Below are 24,521 nucleotides of genomic sequence, written 5' to 3'. Positions count from 1 at the left end.
ATATAAGGTTGAAGTTGACTTTTTCACATGGACTTCTCTATATGCTAATAAGGTGATGCAGCATTTAACACATCACGTAGTTGGTGTTATATTTCATGTTATTATTATTTAAAGCGGCAGCGCACTTATTTATGTACACTATGTATTTGTGTATTATCCGGGTAATCTCTGTGGTGCAGCGTCTTTATCTGAAGATACACCTTTTTTGTTTAAGCTCTGAATAAGATTATTTTTTAGCACTAAGCACAAAGTTTTGGGAGACCTCTGCTCTTGGGGTTCTGGGTGTTCAAACCTGACACTATGCCAATATGAACATTTTGTATATTGCAGCAGGAGGTGCTGCAACACACAAAGAAGGGAATAAACATCTAAGGTCTCTTGTGTACGGAAGTAATAATTTACTGATGTTTAGATGTGTGATCTTAGAAAAATTCTAAGTAACAAATATAAATGTTTTGTGAAGACCTTGTGTGTATGGGTGTACAGATGTGTAAACATGCATATGTGTATACACACATAAAATATTCTTCATTTTCTTCTGTGGCTATCTAGGTGTTTATGCTTGTATATAATTGAATATACACATATATGCGCATATATTACTGCAGTCAAACAAAACTTTCTAATGTAATATTTTCTGTGGGTGTGAACACATCACCACATTCTGAATCTTTACGCAGTTGTGTGCATTGTCAAAGGGAAAAAATGCACCCAGTGTTTAGATCTGTGAAAAAACAAACAAAACAAAAACACTATACAAAAAAAAAAAGTCCCCAAGGCCCCATTCACACTTGTGCGACTTGTCCTGCGACTTGGGACTGCAAAGTCGAATGATAGGTCGTACCCCATGATTTTCAATGAGTACTATTCATATCTGTCCGACTTCAAAGTAGTCCCTGCACTACTTTGGTCCGATTGTGATGGTCCATAGACCTCAAGATCATCAAAGTGGTGCTGCAAAGTTGCGCGACTTTCAGGTCGCACAAATGTGAATGGGGCCTAAACTGTCCAAGACATATATAAAAAGGTCTGGGAGTGACCTAGCTGTTTAAGCTCCACCTGTGACTAAAGAAATACTAAAATATCACTATTGGCTACACTGACCCTTTTTGTGTGTTTTTATCTGTGTAGGCGTGATTTTAAAGAAATGTGAGTTTTTACGCACAACTTTTACCATAGCAAAGCCTTCATTTCAGTGGAATTGGGTACATAGATTTGTTTAGGGCAATGGTTGCTAGCTCTGTGTAGAGAATACATTCTTCACGTTTCACATTTTGTTAGCATGTACATTGTTAATTGTGACACTAAAATTATACCGTGTGTGTGTGTGTATGTATGTGTATATGTATGTGTATATATATATATATATATATATATATATGTGTGTGTGTATATGTGTGTACAGTATGTGACAGTAGATATTGACTTGCCACCCTTTAATATACTGCATATTCGAATCTACAAATAGTAATACAATGTAATACAATGTTTTGCTGTCTGATTTATATCCAACATTTTTCAATATATAGTATTCTTATCTTAAAAAAAAAGTACAATCAAAGCACACATTGAATCATTTATGAATGGCTATTTATGTCTAGTATAGTGTTTTTTTAATTTTCTAGTGGGCCAAATAAATTAGGGTTGTTACCAACTGCTGCTCATCAAAGCTTATACTTGTATATATTAGGTTTTTAGTATACAGCGACCCCCAATTGCTCTGTGTTAAAGTGCTCCACACAAAGCAGCTGTTCTCTATTGTGCATTCTCATTGCTCTTTGCGAAGTAGTGAATGCATTTCATGTAAAGCATACTGTGTTTTTGCTGCATGCTTTACTGAGTGAATTGTCCATAAATGATTAAATAATTTGCATGTAAAAGAACAGTTTTTTTCTGTGGTAGATTTTTCCCACGTTATAACGTTAAGCTACATGTAAAAGCTGGTATAATGCTTCAGGCTCCATTGCCAGAAATACAGGTAGGAGATGCAACTGTGAGAGAAGAATTTACTCAATTTTACTGGGCCCATCTTTATAATCTGGATCAATGTGTTAAATTTCACTGTAAATTGCAATTGTTTTCTTGTATGGGCTTTTTCTGGACTTAAAATGTGTTTTTTGGTTTTGTTTTTTTTTTTTTATATATATCTGGAATATTAGGGAAAGTTTGAGTTCCCACACAACAGCTTTTTTTTTAAAAATCTGAACACACCTCCAAGACGACCACTGCCTTGCTAAAGAAGCTGAGGGTAAAGGTGATGGACTGGCAAGCATGTCTCCAGACCTAAACCCTATTGAGCATCTGTGGGGCATCCTCAAATGGAAGGAGGAGGAGTGCAGGGTCTCTAACCTCCACCAGCTCTGTGATGTCATCATGGAGGAGTGGAAGAGGAATCCAGTGGCAACCTGTGAAGCTCTGGTGAACGCCATGCCCAAGAGGGTTAAGGCAAAGCTGGAAAATAATGGTGGCCACACAAAATATTGAAACGTTGGGCTCAATTTGGACATTTTCTCTTAGGGGTGTACTCACTTTTGTTGCCAGCAGTTTAGACATTAATGGCTGTGTGTTGAGTTATTTTGAGGGGACAGCAAATTTACAATGTTATACAAGCTGTACACTCACTACTTTACATTGTAGCAAAGTGTCATTTCTTCAGTGTTGTCACATGAAAAGATATAATAAAATATTTACAAAAATGTGAGGGGTGTACTCATTTTTGTGAGATACTGTATACAGTGGGGAAAAGAATTATTTGATCCCCTGCATGCAGATTTTGTAGGTTTGCCCACTTACAAAGACATGAAGGATCTAGAATGTTGTATCATAGGTGTATTTTAAATTATAGACACAGAATATCAACTAAAATCCAAAAAAAAACACATAAAACAAATGCTATAAATTAAGTTGCAGTTCTGTGAGTAAAAAAAGTATTTGATCCCCAAGCAAAAGATGACTTGGTGGAGAAACCCTTGTTGGCAAGCATAAAGGTGAGATGTCTCTTGTAGTTGGTGACCAGGTTTGCACAAATCTCAGGAGGGATTTTGGTCTACTCTTTTTTACAGATCTTCTCTAAACCCTTAAGGTTTCTTGGCTGTCACTTGGCAACTCGAAGTTTCAGCTCCCTCCATATATTTTCTATAGGATTAAGGTCTGGAGACTGGCTAGGCTACTCCATGATCTTAATGTGCTTCTTCTTGAGCCAGTCCTTTGTTACCTTGGCAGTATGTTTTAGGTCATTGTTATGCTGAAAGACCCATCCACGACCCACCTTCAGTGTTCTGGCTGAGGGAAGAAGGTTCTCATCCTTGATTTTACAATACTTGGCCCCGTCCATTGGCCCCTCAATGAGGCAGAGTACCTGTACCTTTAGCAAAGAATCAGCCTCAGAGCATAATGTTTCCACCTCCGTGCTTGACTGTAGGGATGGTGTTCTTAGGGTCACATTCAGAATTTTTCTCTTTCTCTTTTCTACTTATTTTACTCACTGAACTGCAACTCAATTTATAACGTTTTTATCATGTGTTTTTTTCCCCTGGATTTTTGGTTGATATTCTGTCTCTATCATTTAAAATACACCTATGATAAAAGTTATAGACCCTTCTTTATAAGTGGGCAAACTTACAAAACTTGAAGGGGATCAAATCATTTTTTTCCAGGCTGCAAAGCGCCTGTAAATTGCCTGTCCTCTCACTCCAGTGTGAAAGCCCGAATGCTTCCACACTGGGGCGATGTGCTGACAGGACACCAAAAAAAGTCCTGCAAGCCGCATCTTTGAGGCGCTGTAGGAGCACTGTGTATACACCACTTTTACAGCGCCCCTGCCCATTGAAATCAATGCGCATCGCCGCCGAAGAACTGGCAAAGCACCGCTTTGCAGGCTCATTTAACCCTTTTTCGGCCGCTAGCGGGGGTTAAAAGCCCCCCACTAGTGGCTGAAAAGTGCTGCAAAAACTACAGTAAAGCTCTGCTATTTTTAGCGGGGCTTTACCGCCGATGCCCCCAACGCCCCAGTGTGAAAATAGCCTTACTCAAATTGCCTATTTTTTTCTACTTCTAACTCATCAACTTCAGGAACAACACAAATAATCAATGTTTTTGGGCGGTGTAGTGGGTAGCACTCTCGCCTAGCAGTAAAAAAGGTCGCTGGTTTGAATCCCAACCACGACACTACCTGCCTGGAGTTTGCATGTTCTCCCTGTGCCTGCGTGGTTTTCCTCCGGGTACTCCGGTTTCCTCCCACACTCCAAAGACATGCTGGTAAGTTAATTGGCTTCTGTCTAAATTGACCCTAGTATGTATGAATGTGAGTTAGGGACCTTAGATTGTAAGCTCCTTGAGTGTAGGGACTGATATGAATGTACAATGTATATGTAAAGCGCTGCATAAATTGACGGCGCTATATGAGTATCTTAAATAATAATAATAATAATGTTTTTCACTTTACCCGTTTAGTAGTGATAATGTTATTGCTATTTTAAATGGGAGCCAGACTGATGAGTGTGTGAATGGATTTTTCTTTCTACCAGTGTGCTCATTTAGTAGAGTGCGTCATTCCCAAATTCACCTTAGCCCTCATTGCATACTTCGTTTGCACAAATTGAGAGGAGTAGCCTCTGGCAATGTGGAGAAAAATTTACAATTTAGGGATCCCCTTATAATACTTTCCATTATCTAATCCAGAAGAAAATGCATCATAAGTTAAATTGGTAAAGAACTGAACAGGGACTTTGACTAAAACTGGTGCAATTATAATCTGGTTTAGCTGTGCATAGTAACACTTAGCGTCTAACTTCAGCTTGTTCAATTAACCTTTGACAATAAAACCCAGAAGCTGATTACGTAGTTACCATGCACATCTGCACCAGATTCTGTGTGTGCATCGGTTTTAGTAAATCCCTCCCAAGTGTTCTTTGCCCACCATCACCTTTGCCACTATTGAGTTGGATGTTGATGTATTGAACAGGATTTATTGTCACTGGCACTGCTTAAAGCTCAGTTAAACCATCTTAATGTTTTTACTGTAGTACATTCAGGCTGCAAATACAGAAAAAATGTGCCCTTTTCTATTGGCTGAGTGCCGCAGCAAGGGTTACAAAACCCAGTGCTGATGGGAATTGGAAAGTTGGACTGGACCTCTGCTCTCACACACAAGTAGCAGCTGAAACTCCTCTACCTGAACACTGCTGTAATCAACAGTGATCACACGCTCTTAGTGCTGCTAGCACAGAACTTTGTTTTTAAGTAAAATGAGAATGAAAACGGCGCTGCCCTCTATAATATTATTAAGTAACAGGAAAAAAATGTCATAAGATTCAGACCTAAATCCAAATGACTCCGATGCATAAAAGCTCCACCAATATCAAAACTTAATACAGTCTAAACCAGAGTAGATCATATATTTAGAGATGACCAAAGTTTCAAAAAACACCATTACTTTAAAGACTACTGAATAAGGTGCATCCCCTCAGCGGGGTAAAAATGTTATCCAAATTGGAGTATAATAAATGAGTGAAGAAAAATTATTATGGTGAGCTGTGCGAAAAAAGAGGTGCAAAAAAAATTATTTTAATGAAATTAACCCCAGAGTTCAAAAATTTGGGGACAAAATGGCGCCCAAAAAAAATGTTTTGAATAGAAAAGAGTAAGTGTGAAATTTATTATCAGTGTAATGTACGTGTTGCCACTTCCATATATATATGTGCAAAGAAATAAGTGAGGTTGTGTTGGACTCCAATATTCAAAAATATTGGGACAGTATGGCGCTTGTGAAACATAAAGTGTCCTAATATGTGACAAACTAAATTATAATACAATTAAATCACTCCCTGTGCATAAATTACAATAAAAAAATAAAAATAAATATTCAGTTAATTCCAATTTCCTTTGTTTGTAACAGGTGATATAGTTGATTTCTAAAAAGTTTTTATATATAATCCATGCAGAAAAGAGTGTTGTAAACCAGGTGGGGAGAACAGAGTTCAGCTGTAAGTGCTGTTTATTTCACCCTGGAGGATACACCGCAGTGACTTCTGTGCGATTTTTCATAAGGTGACTTGAAGTGCTCGCCCCCCAGTGCTACCCCACTCACCAGAAATAATCACCCCTGCAGGGGTACCAAGCGACAGAGTGGGTGCTTTAGGGCGGATGATGTTCACTCCAAAGCTGCTTCCATTCCTCTGCTCTGTGCGGTCCTCACGGCTGTTCCAGGGAAATTAAGTGTTCTGATATAACCATACTACTCCAGCAGTGTACCACCTTTTAAGCTGTTAGACTCTCCAGATAACCAAAGAAAAGAGAAACACAAGGGGCTGCCTTCGTGAAGTATGTCAAGTTGTTTATTCCAAATAAGCAAAAAAAGTCCAAAAGATAAAAGCCACAAAGTACTTAAGATTGAAACAGTCCTATGACGAAACGCGTAAGGCGGAGTCACGCTCACACGTCATACCCGGAAGTGGACGCTGGAACGCAAGCTGGGACGCATGCTCGCAGATCGCTGCTGGTCCCTTCCTTGCACACAGCGCTGTCTGTTTCAATCTTAAGTACTTTGTGGCTTTTATCTTTTGGACTTTCTTTGCTTATTTGGAATAAACAACTTGACATACTTCACGAAGGCAGCCTCTTGTGTTTCTCTTTTCTTTGGTTATCTGGAGAGTCTAACAGCTTAAAGGTGGTACACTGCTGGAGTAGTATGGTCATATCAGAACACTTAATTTCCCTGGAACAGCCGTGAGGACCGCACAGAGCAGAGGAATGGAAGCAGCTTTGGAGTGAACATCATCCGCCCTAAAGCACCCACTCTGTCGCTTGGTACCCCTGCAGAGGTGATTATTTCTGGTGAGTGGGGTAGCACTGGGGGGCGAGCACTTCAAGTCACCTTATGAAAAATCGCACAGAAGTCACTGCGGTGTATCCTCCAGGGTGAAATAAACAGCACTTACAGCTGAACTCTGTTCTCCCCACCTGGTTTACAACACTCTTTTCTGCATGGATTATATATAAAAACTTTTTAGAAATCAACTATATCACCTGTTACAAACAAAGGAAATTGGAATTAACTGAATATTTATTTTTATTTTTTTATTGTAATTTATGCACAGGGAGTGATTTAATTGTATTATAATTTAGTTTGTCACATATTAGGACACTTTATGTTTCACAAGCGCCATACTGTCCCAATATTTTTGAATATTGGAGTCCAACACAACCTCACTTATTTCTTTGCACATATATATATGGAAGTGGCAACACGTACATTACACTGATAATAAATTTCACACTTACTCTTTTCTATTCAAAACATTTTTTTTGGGCGCCATTTTGTCCCCAAATTTTTGAACTCTGGGGTTAATTTCATTAAAATAATTTTTTTTGCACCTCTTTTTTCGCACAGCTCACCATAATAATTTTTCTTCACTCATTTATTATACTCCAATTTGGATAACATTTTTACCCCGCTGAGGGGATGCACCTTATTCAGTAGTCTTTAAAGTAATGGTGTTTTTTGAAACTTTGGTCATCTCTAAATATATGATCTACTCTGGTTTAGACTGTATTAAGTTTTGATATTGGTGGAGCTTTTGTGCATCGGAGTCATTTGGATTTAGGTCTGAATCTTATGACATTTTTTTCCTGTTACTTAATAATATAGAGGGCAGCGCCGTTTTCATTCTCATTTTACTTACCTACTATGTAATTAGACCCCTAGGGGTACTAATTAGAGATTGGCAGCAGCTCTCATTCTGTCCTAAGCGCGGATCTATCTACTTATATTTTTACAGAACTTTGTTTTACCCTTACTGTAGCATTTAGATCACATATGTCAAACACAAGGCCTGCGGGCCAGATATGGCCCTTCAGGCCATTTCATTTGGCCCTTGCACCTCTCCGCAGCTGAAGGACCCCCCTCGTCTCCGCCCCTACCTTGTGTCAACAGTCAGCAGCAGAGAGGAGGACAGAACTCCTCCGCCCGATCCTGCACTTCTCTGCTCAGCCACGGAGAGGCTCATCTTTGACCCCCCCCCTCAGCAGTTGGCAGCAGAGACTAGAACAGAACTCCTTCTACAGATTCTGCAACTCTCTGTGCAGCCGCAGCACCCGCCTCATCTCCGCCTCCCCTGGTCTTAGCATTCAGCAGACTCCAGCCCTCCTCCAGACCCTGCACTTTCTTTCAAGGGAGTCTTGACTTCTGATGTTGGGGGGGGATCTTGAGATCTGATGGGAGTTGGACATCTGCTTGTAATAATTATAAGAGTAATACAGTTTCCACACACAGGTTGAACCTCGCCAACTATGTAACTATGTAACAGTTCTATGCCTGTTGAAAATGAGTGTCACTCACTGCTAGTATCATTCAAGAGCCTTTATTGGAGACTGCTCAGACAGAACACCATGGCAGAACCATGTTCTGTCTAAACAGTCTCCAATAAAGTTTCCTGTGGATGATACCAGCGATGTGCGACCCTCCTTTTTAAGACTTGCATCATCTGCTATAAGAGTGCAAGTGGGTTTTGTGCTATTCTGCAACTGCCATTCACATCTTAATTCTTAAAGGAGTTGTAAAGTCTCTAGGTTTTTTCACCTTAATGCATTCTATGCATTAAGGTGAAAAACCTTCTGTGGTGCAGCTGCCCCTCAGAGCCCACCTTTTACTTACCTGAACCTAATCTTTTCCAGCGATTAGAAGGAGCCCAGCCATTGGCTCCCACTGCGGTCAATCAAATCCAGTAAAACAGGGGGCAGGAACGAGTCCTGCTGTCTGTGTCAATGGACGCAGCAGCAGGACTCAGGAGCGCGCCCGCACACACTGAGGCAACACATTTAATCCCTTGATCGCCCCCTAGTGTTTGCCCTTTCCCTGCCAGTAACATTTATATAGTAATCAGTGGCTATTTTTAGCTCTGATCACTGTATAAATGTCAATGGTCCCAAAAAAGTGTCAAAAGTGTCTGATCTGTCCCACAAAAAATCGCAGATCACCACCATTACTAGTAAAAAAAAAAAAAAATAATAATAAAAATGCCATAAATCTATCCCCTATTTTGTAGATGCTATAACTTTTGTGCAAACCAATCAATATACGCTTATTGCGATTTTTTTTTTTTTTTTTTTTTACCAAACATATGTAGACGAATACATATCGGCCCAAACTGATGAAGAAATTTATTTTTAATTTTTTCGGTGGGGGGGGGGGGATATTTATTATAGCAAAAAGTTAAAAATATTGCGTTTTTTTGTTTTTCAAAATTGTCGCTCTTTTTTTGTTTATAGCGCAAAAAATTGCAGAGGTGACCAAATACCACCAAAAGAAAGCTCTATTTGTGGGCGGCTGAAGTGGTTAAGTCATTACTAAAACTAGTAATAATCCAATGCAGACTCAATTCTTTAATATGATAAAGAGTAGATCCATTTATATAGTCTTACAGATACCACCGCCCCTTTGAGGACAATCACAATGCTTATGCGGCCCGTGATGAAATCGAGTTTGACACCCTTGATTTAGATTATAAAAAAGTAGAATGTCCTAAGCTAAAAACTTCCCCACCGAGGTGCATACTTGTCCCCTTCCATCGCCTAGTGTGTTTGTGCAGCAACACTTAGTACACTTGAATAGAATTTACCCATACTTCTGGATCCATAGCCTAATCAAAATCCATGAAACATTGATGTGCAGACAACACAGGAAGTTGTCAGAGTAGATAAGGAAACACCTGGGTGGGCAGTTTCAGCTTAGATAGTCTAGGGGGCTGGGGGTGTTCACTTAAAGGAAAACGTGTCCTTTTATCTCTTGCTTTTGGGCTCATGTAGACAGATGTAGGATGTTTGCAGTCAAGTGTAATGTATTGCAAAAGACAATGATTGGCCTGCTTTGCTGTCAAATGCAGGAAAACACCCATCTACACAAGCCCTAGGTGTGTGACAGTAGCAATGACAACAATTAGAATGAGAAGTAGGTGAAGAACTATTGACAGCTAGTGTAATGAGCAATTAGCAAATGCACTGTCTGTGACTGTGGTGAATGAAGATAATGTACAAGAAACTGATGGTCAGTTTCAAATGCACTATTGCTAGGAGAGAGCACTGATGAAAGTAAATGTCTGGCACAGTTTATGCACTCACAAATACCCTGCTGAATGTCTTGCCTATATATATAAAATGACTCCGCTCCAGTTGATTGCCTGGGTGCCTGGGATGCAGGGGATAGCTTTAAGGGTCGTTTCGTGGATTTAAAGCGGAGGTTCACACAAAAATGGAACCTCCGCTTTTCGGAACCCCCCCCTCCAGTGTCACATTTGGCACCTTTCGCGGGGGGGGGGGGGTGCAGATACCTGTATAATACAGGTATTTGCACCCACTTCCGGGCACAGACCCCCACAGAGTCTACGCCTCTTCCTGTCCCCCCCCCCCCCCCACCCCGCTGTCTGCTGGGAAACACGCGGGTCCCAGAGACAGCAGGGACCATCCGGATTGCACAGCGCGACTCGCTTCATGCGTAGTAGGGAACCGGGAAGTGAACCTGATTCCCTTACCGGAGATGGCGGCAGCAGCACCCGAGAGCCGAGTGACAGATCGGCTTCGGGTGCCGACATCGCGGGATCTGTGTACAGGTAAGTGTCCATATTTTAAAAGTCAGCAGCTGCAGTATTTGTAGCTGCTGACTTTTAAAAAAAAAAATTTCGACGGACCTCCGCTTTAAATTATTTATGCTTACAGCCACTGCTCTGTCTGTGTGACTTGAGTCATGCTGACTTCCAATTTGTTCACAAAGGCCTGAAGTCAGTCATTGGAGCTCCATTTTACAAAATTTTAGGTTATACACTTGACTGAAGGAAAGACATGTATATAATGTTGCACAATTTTAAAAGAAAAAATGGAGGCTGCCATTATTGACCACTTTTTTTGAAGATACTAGTTGCCTGACTGCCATGCTAATCTAGTGTCTACAGAACCCTCTAAATCATTGACCTCCAAAAAGTATCCAACTAAAGTCAGTCAAAGATGGATCGAAATTTGGTTGGTTCAGCAAGGATCGGGCAAATTTTGATCCATCTATGGGCAGGCTGGTTGTACAGAAGTGGATCTCTCAAATGACTTCTGTACAACCAGCCTGTTGGAAAATTTCCTCTCTATCAGTGCCACCACTTATAGATGGTGGTGCTGATGAGTGTAATCTGACAGCAAAGAAATCTCCCCACTGTCAGGATACAATAGCACTGTGGAAGGGAATCCCACACCCACCTTGAATGTTGCTGGTTGAATGAAAGAAAATGAAGCATATATGTCCTACTCAAGAAGTGCACTTCTGCCCTGACTGAATGGAGGTTCTTCCTTTTCAGGAGCTACATAGCAAGACCTCTCATTCCCATTCCAAATCTGGTCATTGTTGGGGGACCTCAGTGTGGGTCATCCGGGACCCCAATTCTGGGGGCGGGGGGATCATATCCACCCTTTGGCAAAAGTGAATTCTGCTATTATATCCTACACAGTTGTATTTTATTTAGTTTATCGCAAATGAAACAATTCTGCCATCTCTCTCTCTCACAATACCCCTGACGGAAGGATTGAACTCTTCTTGAAACATTTTGGGATGAGGAGGAGATACTGTCACTAGTGTATTTATATGTATATTTCTAGACCATGCTGTTTATCAATATTATTTTAATGTTTGTACTATTACTATGTATTTTAAACACATGTAATAAAACTCATGCTTTTATGCAAGTCTACTAGCTGATCTCTAAGTTGCCTTTAAAGTCCCGTTCTGTAATTGGGGGTTACTACTTCTTTTCCATGCTCATGATGTTCTGACCTCACTCCAACTGTGCTTGATGATTATTGTTTTCAGATCCTTGACTATCATTCTCAGAAGGAAGATAGTATTGGAAATGGCTTTCTTTTTCTCAATACAGGTTTTCTTTAATGTTTTATACATTTTTAAAGGAATAAAACTGCTCTTTGTTGTGAATAACATGAATTTATGCTGCATAGAGGTTAAGAAATGATAAAACAGCTGAAGAAGGTTAGGATATTATAGTAAGAAGGAAAGTATGCTACAGTGTCAATGATGTCAGCTTATTTTTTTTCTGAAGTGACCACATAGGATGCTATAAATAACCATTAATAGGCCAACTTTTAGCACAAGGAGACTTCTCAGGAAAGTGGGTGGCCACAAATTCCCTTTGAGAGTCTTTTCCTATGTTAAGGATATTGACACAACCATTAGAAGCCATGGGAACTTCTTGACAATTGCAAGAAATGAATTGGAGATAAGTGCCTGAAGATTGTAACTTTTAATGTGCTTCAGAGACAGATTTTTACTTAAGATTAAATGGGATTCATTAAACTGGATCATTTTAGAAAATACAAATAATTATAATGGGCAATTTAGAGAATTCAGTTTCATTTTAATAAATTCCATAAACCTGTACCAGGATGTTTTTTTTTTTTTTTTTTTTGCTTAAAAGGACATGTAGTAGGTATGCTAGAAGCACAGTCCTGTTTTTTTTTGTTTGCTTGTTTTTTTATGGACCGCAATCCAAATCCAAATGTCCCAGGTATTTCAGATTAAAGATGCATTACAGTGGTTGAAGCTTTTTTACCTTCATATATACTATGCGTGAAAGTAAAAAACCTTCTGCTTGCAGCATCACCCTGCAGCCCCCCTAATACTTACCTGAGCCCCATCTCCATCCAGTGATGTGCACGAGAGCTGAGGCTCGGCCGGGTCCATCCTTATTGGCTGAAACACAGCAGCGGGAGCCATTGGCAATCACAGCTAGTGAGGAAGGAGCAGGGGCGGGGCTGAGCCGCACTCTGTGTGTCTTATGGCGGGGAGAAAGCTTGCATGAGTGTCCCCATAGCAAGCGGCTTCCTATGGGAGAGGGGCCAGGAGTGCAGGCGGGGGACCCAAGAAGAGGAGACTTGGGGCTGCTCTGTGTAAAAGCATTGCAAAGAACAGGTAAGCATACCATGTTTAATATTTGAAAATAAAACACAAGCTTTTGATATCACTTTAAAGATGCATTTCTCAGTGTTGGTCTCTTCTGGGTGCTGGGTTCACTCAGCACCTCAGCCATTCAGAGAATGTCTTGTGTTTTTGTTTTAAAAATACAAGGCATTCTCTGATTGAAAAGGCGGAAAGTTGGGCTGGATGACATCACGATCTCCTCCTCACCCAATAGGAGAGCGCCTTGTATTCATTGAAAAAAATCCCAAATGTTCTCTGAATGGTGGAGGCGCTGAGCAAGAGAACTGTGATAAGTATACGAATAACAAGTCACTCGTGCAGCACCCAGCAGAGACCAACACTGACTGTAAAGTGGGGAATACAAATCGGGTGAATGTTCGTCTGACTTTTCTGGATGTTTCACAGCAAATCGGAACCGATAAAAGAAAACTTGTACGAAAATTCTTCTGAATATTCTCGTACGACAAAGGCTTTTTTTGTTGTTTATTGTTTCTGATCATGCGCAGTCTTTCTTTTCTGATTTTTCTTGTACGAAAATCAGACGAAAACGGTACACATTAACCACTTCAGCCCCGGAATGATTTACCCCCTTCCTGACCAGAGCACTTTTTGCGATTCAGCACTGCGTCGCTTTAACTGACAATTGCGCGGTCATGCAATGTGGCTCTTAAACAAAATTGACGTCCTTTTTTTCCCACAAATAGAGCTTTCTTTTTGTGGTATTTGATCACCTCTGCGGTTTTTATTTGTTGCGCTATAAACAAAAAAAGAGCGACAATTTTGAAAAAAATAACGTATTATTTTTTACTTTTTGCTATAATAAATATCCCCCAAAAATATATAAAAAAACATTTTTTTCCTCAGTTTAGGCCAATATGTATTCTTCAACATATTTTTGATAAATTGGTTTGCGCAAAAGTTATAGCGTCTACAAAATAGGAGATTGTTTTATGGCATTTTTATTATTAATTTTTTTTATTAGTAATGGCAGCAATCTGTGATTTTTATCGGGACTGCGACATTATGACGGACACATCAGACATTTTTGACACTATTTTGGGACCATTGTTATTGATACAGCGATCAGTGCCATAAAAATGCATGGATTACTGTGTAAATGACACTGGCAGTGAAGGGGTTAACCACTAGGGGTGATGAAGGTGTTAAGAGTGTCCTAGAGAGTGATTCTAACTGTGGGGGGGAGGGGCTACAACACACATGACAGCGATCACTGCTCTCGATGACCGAGAGCAGCGATCTCTGTCCTATCACTAGGCAGAATGGGGAAATTCTTTGTTTACAAAAGAATCTCCCCGTTCTACCTCTCCGTGACACGATCGCGGGCACCCGGCGAACATCGAGTCTGCAGGACCCGCGGTAACGGAGAATGTGGCAGGTTTGCCCTGGCGCACACGTGCCCGCAGTGCCGCTTCTTGAAGGGGATGTACCTGTACTCCTTTTTTGCCCACCAGTGCCATTCTGCCGATGTATATTGGTGTGCGCTGGTTGGGAAGCGGTTAAATGAAAATCGTTCGTTCTGTTCCCATACGAGAAAAATTTCTGAGTTGGTCCCTTCAGGAATTTTCCTACAAAAATTCTGAATCGGCTGCCGAAAGTTGTGTACTCACTCTACGAAAATTCTTTGGATGAAAATGTTCGCCAGATTTTCTTGTAGTGTGTATGAGCCTTAAAGTGGGGTTCCACGCAAAAAAACAAAAATACCTGAAAAATTCTAAAAAAAAAAAACAAAAAAACATTTGGATATATATTTTTTTTTTACTTACCTCTAAATGCCTGTTGCTAGGTGGTCCCTCGTAGTTTGCCTCTTCTTTTGCCTGGGCTGGTGACATCACTTCCCCCTCGGCACAGGAAGGGCTCCGCTCTGCTCCCTCCCTCCTGTCAATCATCTGGGACCCATTACAGGTCCTAGATGATTGAGCGGCCAATCACGGCGCGCGGCGCAGCTCGCGCATGCGCAGTGGGTGCCAGGCTGTGAAACCACAGCCCGGTGCCCACAGTTGAAATGCCGACGAGCGGAGGGGGGGGAACGAGCGGGGCTTCAATCCCCCGCATTACTGGACCCAGGGACAGGTAAGTGTCCAATTAAAAGTCAGCAGCTGCAGTATTTGTAGCTGCTGACTTTATTTATTTATTTATTTTTTTAATGGACCCCCTGGGTGGAACTCCTCTTTAAGTATCAGACTACTACAGTGAATTTCTGCGTCCCCAGCTGCCCTCTGTGAGATATAAATAATTAGATGTAACCAAGCTGGACCAATGTAAGTTTAAAGATAATTCCTGGAGTTCAGCTTTAAATGGGAATTCATAGTTAAACAGTGTCATTTTATGATTTAGAGGATGCTTAGATACAAAGAAAAATGTTATTTTAAATGTAATATATATATACAGTGGGGACGGAAAGTATTCAGACCCCCCTTAAATTTTTCACAATGATCCTAAGCACACAGCTAAAATAATGAAGGAGTGGCTTCACAACAACTCCGTGACTGTTCTTGAATGGCCCAGCCAGAGCCCTGACTTAAACCCAATTGAGCATCTCTGGAGAGACCTAAAAATGGCTGTCCACCAACATTTACCATCCAACCTGACAGAAGTGGAGAGGATCTGCAAGGAGGAATGGCAGAGGATCCCCATCCTTTCCCAAAAAGACTCATGGCTGTATTAGATCAAAAGGGTGCTTCTACTAAATACTGAGCAAAGGGTCTGAATACTTAGGACCATGTGATATTTCATTTTTTCTTTTTTAATAAATCTGCAAAAATGTCAACAATTCTGTGTTTTTCTGTCAATATGTGGTGCTGTGTGTACATTATTGAGGAAAAAAATGAACTTAAATGATTTTAGCAAATGGATGCAATATAACAAAGAGTGAAAAATGTAAATTTATATATTTCTTTTTTGTTGCTATACTGATACTGTAGATATTGGTTATAAGGTGTACTTTATATATTGGTTAATAGCTATATCTTTCACTTTTAGATGAAAATTCTCCTGCTAATTTTTGGGATTCCAAAAATAGAGGTGTAACAGGAACGCAAAAGGGACAAATTGTCTGGAGAATTGAAACCGGTCTATATTTCATGGAACGTGAGTAAATATTTTTTAACTTATGTTACTACAGAACTTTATGCATATAATCCATAAATTATGTTTTGTTACAGTGTACAATCTGTACAATCACACTTAATGTTTAAATATGGGCAAAATAAAAAAGGACATATATAATGTGTTCTGTCAGGAACATTAACAGTAGCATTAATTTGTTAGTAATGCCTGTAATTTCACTGAGATCTACTAGTCTGTCTAACACTAACCTCTTCAGAGGCTGAGAGTGTTCTCAATGGGTGGCTGTGTTGCTCTTCCATAGATACAGTGGAGGAGTGAGCAGTCCTGGGACAAGGTCATCCAGCACCCAGGGCAAAGATGCCAAACTGTGCCCCCCCCCATACGCCCAGCACTGCTTGTTAAAATCAACGGTGATGTCACTACTCCTTTCAGCCTTGTAACAGAAGGAAGGCGCCCTCATCCCTACAGTAAACTATTGCACCCCAGGGCAGCCGTCCCACCTGCCCACCCCTTGTCCCGGCCCTGGGAGTGAGCATATTCATCCTAAGGCCTCATACACACTGTATGCTCTGTGTGTGTGTATGTATGTTATATATATATATATATATATAATATTTATATATTTATTCATTTTTCTTATGCCACTGCTTCCTACACACATAGGCTTTCAGGCTTTTCAGTCAAACAGTAACCTCCAACAACAACTCACATTTCATTTTTTTAATAGAGATCAGTGACAGATTCCTTCTGATTAGATGTTCTGAGTTACTGCCATTTCCATACCACCAGGGTCCTTTGCTCAGCTTTGTTGAGTAAACCAATATGCTGCAGGGTTTTGAAACGTTTATGCTAAATCTTTTATGTAAGTTTTAAGTTGTAAGTTTTAAGTTCTTTTTCTACAATGATATGCTTCTGATTTAATTTAGGTGTAGCATACCACGATCTTACCAAGTGCTGTGTACATAGCTGTGCCTGGAGTTTCCCGCCATTCCAAGAACAACCATTTATAAACAAATACATTGGATTTTATTTCAGGGGAGAATGGAAAGCTGTGTGTTGTCATCTGTAAACCCCTGTCCCTGCTGCAAGTCTTTACACCAGGGGTAGGCAACCTCCACACTCCAGCTGTAGTTAAACTATGAATCATATTAGACATTGCAAGACTCTGACCACCACAAAGTAAGAGGCATGATGAGATTTGTAGTTTTACCACAGCTGGAGAGCTTAGGTTGCCAATCCCTGCTTTACAGAAAGCTTGTCATCTCACTACTTTTTATATATATTTTTTGAAGGCTTGTATCTCTCAACCAACCGTACAATACAAAATGTGTTGATCTGTCATAAACAAAGTTAATAGTTTTGTTTGGTGTTTTTTGCAATCTGGTGGTTTTAGATTAAGGAGAGCCTCATTTTTCCAAAAATTTGGAATTCCTTTACCCAAAACTGTATAAACCAGATTATTGAGATTAGTTCAAAATCTCTTGATTTTATAGCAGTTCCATCAGATGTTTGAGTTTTTCCTCTTTCTTATGCCCTCTGAAGCATTGACTAAGTTTTCCAGGTCAGAAGCATATACCAATCAGTCATAACATTATGACCATCAACCTAATATTGAGTAGGTCCCGCCAAAACAGCCTTGACCTGTCAAGGCATGGATTCCACCAGACCTCTGGAGGTATGCTGCGGTATCTAGCACCAAGCTGTCAGTAGCAGATCCTTTAAGCCTCTGCTGCTTTGCCTTCTCTTAGTTCATCCTGGTGCCATCTCTTCCCCAGGTAAGATATGCGCACACACCTGGCCATCCACATCATGTAAAAGAAAACGTGATTCTTCACCTAGCCACCAACAATAGAAGCCACACTCAGAGTCATCACACAGGCCCTCCACTTGATACCAATCTCACCTCATCCCTTACTCATTATCCCAATCATGGGGGACTCTGATTTTCCATCTGGCACAGATAACAATCAGCTCCAACAGCTCATGGATTCAGGCAAAATCCAGCTTCTCTGCTGGTTATGAATGGATGGTTGAGCAAAGGAGAAAATCAAAATCCGATCTCACCACCCTTGGATATAGGAGTTACATACTAAGTCCAACACATTTTGAGGCCTACCCTGATTTAAGACCAAGTCCGCAGGCCGCCCTCCCCATTTGAGGACCTCTGTCAAGACATACACCCAATGCCCCATTTACATTAAGCTTTTAATCCTACACAAATGGGAATCTGAACCTTTCACAATACATTCTCAAATTGACAGAGCTATCATCTGTGTACGCAAGTCTTTATACTTAAGAACAAGGCTTTAAAATGCTATCTTGCTAGTCACTACGTTCCTCAACACAATTTACCCATAGATGCCCAGCACCTGCTGGAAATGCCAATTACAACCAGAGATGCTGCCCCATAACTTCTGAAACTGATCAAGGCCCACCACAGTAGGCCCTTGAAATATATCTACTGAGCTGCATCCCTGATACACTCCTTCCTCTTTATCCCCTCAACTCACCCACCATCCCATATTCCCTTTTTCTTCACCATACCTGCATACACAGAGGCTGGTAAAATGGTGGCTGATCAATGTTAAATTGTATCTACACCTAAACACTTAACCCAGACTTTCTCAACCTTTTTACCCTAGAAGAACCCTTTAATTAAATTTCAGGTCTCTAGGAACATCTAATAAGAACTATGGTATCTGCGACTCACAGTATTTTAGCATACTGTAAATTGTACATTGTAGATAAAATAAAGCAAAACCAGAATGTGACATACCTAGCATATTTGAAAAAATAAAACTAATAATAATGATAAAGGCCAAAATAAAAAAATGTTGATTCCGTTTGTTGATTGCCACCCATTCCTGTGTGCTTAAAATTCAGGTCAGTGCACAGTGCTGGCACATTGTGCCATAGTACACCACTGTACTGATGCTACACATGTCCACAGTACATACATACAAAGAGTCTACAGGATGTACACACAGAGAAAATATGTTCAAAGTAAGGGAAAAAATATATTTTTGTAACAAATATTTAATTATTATTATTATTATTATACAGGATTTATATAGCAGCACTTCTCAACATGAGGGCAATACAGTTACAATACAAGATAATGCAATCCTCTCTTTACTTACCATACAAGTCTAAGCATTATTTTGTGAGAGTTTAGTTTTGTTTTAAACTAGGATCTGAGTATAGGTTTTGAATAGAAAAAGTGGCCAAGACAGCAAATCCAGGGGATAGTAGTATAGCTATCTAATTATCAAGAAAAGTCTAGCTAGAATTGGAACTACGTGTTCTACTGAAAAATATATGGTAAAAATGTTTATAGACAAATATTATGAAAACTTAGGAATTTGAAAGTCTGCAGTGTGTTTTGAAAGGAAAGAAAATTAGTAGGATTGTCTGTACAGTAAAATCCTCTTTAAGATCAGCTCTTGAAGAAGACATCTGTGAAGATGGTGACAGAATCCAGACATCAGTTTGCACATTGAAGTTAGTTCCAGGAAAGGATAATAAACATGGAAAATGGAATGAATAAAATACTGAACAAGGGGGCCTAAAAAAAATGTGAAAACATTTGAAAAAATATAGGTTTATACAGAGACGTTCTTACGTCTGTAAATGGGAAATGTTTTTGGCTAACATGACCCTGCCACTACAGGGTTCAAATGAAACTAAAACCTCACCGTAAAGAGTAATGCTTTATTATACTTTCCTTGCATTGCCAAAAATTCCAATGTTTTTTGTAACATAGGAGCCTGTGTGAAGAACCACAGCACATGGTGGGAAGCGGACACCCGAAAGTGTTTGATTTCTGCAACGGCAGGCAATTAGCTTAGAACATATGTAGCGGTGCCCCCATAGAAGTCGCTGAGTGTTGTGGCCCATCTGTCACCCTGCCCAGCCCGGCATTCACTTCTCAGTCACCTTAAGACAATGAACAGTCGATGTGCTTGTTTTTTGTTTGTTTTATTGAGGGAATTTAACTTGGATGGGGTGAGGGAAATATGGGATGCCCGGTGAATTGGATTGCAATCAATTGGTGGATTGTATATCAATCATTTGGTGGATTGCATATCAATCAATTGGTAGATTGTATATCAATCAATTGGTGGATTGTATGTCAAGCAATTGGTGGATGGTATATCAATCAGTTGGGATAACTATGTACACTTCTCTCTGCAAGTTACTACTTCAGTCTCCTCCAGCACTTTCCTTGCTTGCAGACTATTCCTCTTCCTTCCTCCTGCACAACTCTTAATCCTCAGGACCAGTTAGCACATGTAAGGTTAGGCCTGACACTGGCTCAGCCAGGCCTCAACAATCACCCTTTACAGACAGGGATAGTGTAGCAGAAATAGAAAGTCTTTAGTGCTGGCTGTCCTACTGATGGACCATTTCTCCCAGTCAGCCCTCTTCAGGCCCTGCCAGCCCTCCTGGCTGCAGCTGCAGCCATCTCTGACTGTGACTGTTTCCTCTCAGACAGGCCTCCCCAGTCCTGACTGCACATGTCACTCACCAGCCCTTCTGGCTGCAACTGGTGGTTCCCTCCTGAAGACTTGCCCAGCAGTGCTAGCTCCTGCTGTCCTCTCTTGCTCCTCCTGTGCCTCCTGTCCAGAACCTTCATGCTTTCCTGAAGGGCTCCGTCCTGCACCTCTAGCCCCAGTGAGTCACCAGCTGCTAACTCTGAGCCACTCCCAGCCCTCACAAACCAAAACTAACAGGCCTGCCTTAATTTACCTATATTACAGACCAAAAATCCTACTCTAGCACCTACCTAAGTAGAGGGTGCTACACATAGAAAGTGATAGGAATAAGAAACCACCTCCACCATTTCCATAAATAAGAGGAAGTTTCCTGTATTTCACAGGTGAACTGGGCAGGGCTCAGAGCGCTGCTTGGGATCAAACTGCAGAGAGCACAGGATTTCTGGCAGGATCTTTTTTACTTCAGTTATATCAAAAAGCTTCCAATGGTATTCTAGCACGGACCCCCGAAGGAGCTGCTGATTTACATTGGGTTGTTGCTGTCACCCCTTACCTGTAGTTTCACCACATCAGGAACTTAGAGTCTATATTGGACCTTGCTCTCACCAAGGTATGCACCAGTCACTTAGTTCTTTTTCCAATGCTTTATTACAAGACAACTTGAAAGAAGTAGCAGTAAAGAGGTAGAAAGGGAGTTGCAGGAGAGTTCAAATACCTTTTGCAGATCACTGAGGAATTTAAGATCCTGAAGACAAACACACCTTCCGTCTAAGGATCTTTGCCCACCCGGATAGGTCTCTCTTACTGACCTAGCAGCCAGAATGGCGCACGGATGAAAAGTCTCTGCCACAGACTTGAGAAGAACAAAATGGTTGTGCGATCCTCTGCCACAGGACATAGTATTAGATGAACAATCCTCTGCCAGAGGATTTAATATTAGATGAACAACACAGTACCAGAACCTTTAAGCCGACCCGGCAATACTGTGAGAGTAGGTTAGATATAGGTGCGTCCTCCAAGTAAGTCACCAGGCCCTTCTGAGAGACCAGCCTTTATCCTGGCTCTCTCCAGCAAGGGTCCTCCCCTGGATCTCCTCAGCTTGGCTTGGCTTCTTCCTAGCAGGCAAGACAGCCTAAGGACCACCTCTGCGGTAGTAGGCCCCAGACAGGCTTCTGGGCCTACTTGCACAGCTGCAGTAACGCAGCCCTCCACCCCGGATGGCCACGAGGTAAGAACTGATCCCTAGTACATGGCATCTGTCCCACAAATACTCTCCCCCAGGATGCACAGCGGCAAGAACCTCCCACTGGGCTGTTTCTGAAAGAAGAATATTCATTAAAGTTTCACTAAGTTGTTATTCGCACACTGTCCCATGGTACCAGTGACACCTACTAGCAACAGTGGGAACTGCACAACCAAGTCAATTCCAGAACAGATCCAATAAACTATAATCATTCAGTCTGAGCTGGTTACAGCTCATCCAAAAACTAAATTTACCTGCAAGCGCCTGGTCAACAGGAGCAGGGCGCTACAGTATATTTTGCTAATTTCTAGCCTTGTTGCAGCTGTCTACCTTGATACCGCCCAAGATTTCCTTGTTACTCTTTTTAGATGTCAGTCCTGGCTTTCGAAGGCACTTGCTTGTTATAGCTTTGTCCAGTTCTGTTTCCAGCATTTTTTTAGCTCTCTCTGCCTTGCTACAGCACAGGATTTCCTTGTAAGTATTCAGTGCTGGTTTTTCAACAGCAGCACACAGTGGGAGTGGCTTAAAAGATATTTAAAGCATTTGTAAAAAATGTTTGTTTAAATAACGAACATGTCATACTTAGCTGCTCTGTGCAATGGTTTAGCACAGCGCAGCCCCCAATCCTCCTCTTCTCAGGACCCCCACCAGCGCTCTGGGCCCTCCCTCTTCCCAAGTGCCCTCATAGGAAATGGCTTGCTATGGGGGCACTCGTGTGTGTTCACTCGCAAGCCAGCTCTCTTTGTCCATAAGCCCCTCCCCACACTCCGGTCTCACTGGCTGTGATTGACAGCAAACACTTTAAAAATCAAACTTTGAACAGGATGGTGCCGTGTCTTTCTACCAGCTACTTGAGTGCTATAACACTGAAGCCTGCTAATGCCTGATTGTCTGACTACACTCTCATCTTCTGCCCTGTTTACTGCCTTTCCGCTTCTGATCTGAACTGCATGACTACCCTCTGATTGCCGCTTGCTAAGAACCCTGCTTTTTTTCTGACTACTCTCTGCTAGCCACCTGCCTTTCTTTCCCTTTTGAATCTGAATACTCTCTAATCTCCTATCCCACCCACTGTCTCTACATTGTACCCCCTATGTTCCTAGAGGCCATGGCTTTGAGCCAATTTGCAGCAAACAAAGCTGTCCATTCCACCTACAACTTTTGCCAAAGCACCCTCGGCTGCTTCTCCACCCATGCTTGATATGCTTGAACCCAAGGTGCCTTTAGTGAACAATTTTTCAAGATATAACACGCAGTTCGACTTTTTGCAGCATCCACCTTGTCTATTTCTCTTTGTAGCCCAAGACCTTCCCTAATGAGCATACCACACTGAGCACCGTTCTCCCACTGGTTCAGGCAGAACCTCAAGCTTTGCTTCTCAGAACACTTTAGCCAGTGTCACCGTACCACCTGCTAAGACTCCTTGTACCCGATTACTCTCTGCTGTTTTCCTGCATTGACCCCTGCTTGGATATGAACTCTCCAGTCTTAACCACTGTCTCTGGGAACCCTGACTTAGGACCCCTCCGTTTTCTTTGCTGCAAACTAATTAGTACTAGGTTGCAATCCCAAGGACTGCACCACCAGAGGGTGGCAGGAACACAGGGGCTATGGTGTGACATCATTCCTCCCTGCTATGTGCCCGCACTCCACAATCCACTGTCTCTGCTGGTACAAGTAGGGGTAGAACAGCAAGGATCAGCGGGCACACATGGGACATAGGATGAACAAGAGACAGCCGGTTGTGCAGGGTACACAAAGGACAGCAGACTGCGGATACAAAGTGGGGAGGATCAGTGACAGGTAGAATACACTGTGGGGTTGCAGCAGGAGGGGGGGGGGGGGGGTGTTACGTTTGTTTAATGAATTGATGTGATCCACAGCTTGTCAGCCACAGATGGCAAGCAATTTATTAATCAACAGAATCTACGTGACCCTTCTCTTATATGGTCGAGGAGGCAACCATGAGCTTATAGAAGAAAGGAAAGCAGCCAATGCTAGGCTCACTGAGCTGACCAGCTGGAAGCAGTTCTGTTCTGCCGTAAGCCTTACCTTGGTGGCAGCACAAGGGTTAAAAGATGAATTTGAAAGTAGAACAGTAGGGGACATTGCATTAGCTTACATCCTAAATATTTTTGATCTGTCTTCACAAGACGTAGGTACTACCTAATAATATGGTGAAATAAAGTAACACATGCTTTCCTTTTACCATTATTTGCTGCCTAACTCAGGAAGAGGTGCAGTTATAGCTAAATGAAATTCAAATAGCTAAAGCATGCGCCCAAGTTGACACCCCTATGTGCTAAGTGAAATAAATAGAGTAACTCTATAATATTGCAGCTTAATAGTTCTTCACCTCGTAATCCTGTAAATAACGCACTCACTGCACTGTATTTATGGGTGGAGCCAAGGTTGTCACCTAGGCTGAACTTCAAACATCTCTACCTTTGTTCATTTCTATTACATGCTAGCTGATTGGACTAGTGGTGTACACAAGAAAGATAACATTGATTTTGTTGCTTTTTCAGCTCACAAGAAGTGACAAGGACACTGCATGTCTGGCAAGATCAATCTGTATTTTCTGCACTTGCCTAAAAGATTAAGACTAATGCAGCTACTGTACTAATGACATAATGAAACTGCAATATGCTACATTTTTGTTTTTGGGTTTAGATATGCTTTAATATAACTCCATGACAGCTTAAAGAGGGACTGCATCTTTGCCATTCTG

The 24,521-nt window shown here is 41.3% G+C and overlaps 1 protein-coding gene across 6 annotated transcripts in view; it reads left to right on the top strand.

Annotated features, from left to right (window-relative positions):
- HECW2 (HECT, C2 and WW domain containing E3 ubiquitin protein ligase 2) overlaps positions 1-24,521 on the top strand; it is a 479,776-nt gene that overhangs the window by 224,213 nt on the left and 231,042 nt on the right. For all 6 annotated transcript variants that reach the window (XM_073633114.1, XM_073633112.1, XM_073633113.1 and 3 more), the window contains one exon: positions 15,965-16,072. In XM_073633114.1, coding sequence (XP_073489215.1) covers positions 15,965-16,072 — 108 coding nt within the window. The remainder of the gene's footprint in view (positions 1-15,964; positions 16,073-24,521) is intronic.

Source organism: Aquarana catesbeiana, linkage group LG06 (genome assembly GCF_042186555.1).
Source record: "Aquarana catesbeiana isolate 2022-GZ linkage group LG06, ASM4218655v1, whole genome shotgun sequence".
Lineage (NCBI taxonomy): Eukaryota > Metazoa > Chordata > Amphibia > Anura > Ranidae > Aquarana > Aquarana catesbeiana.
Note: the sequence above shows the minus strand (reverse complement) of the source record. Positions and strands in the feature narration are given on the sequence as shown.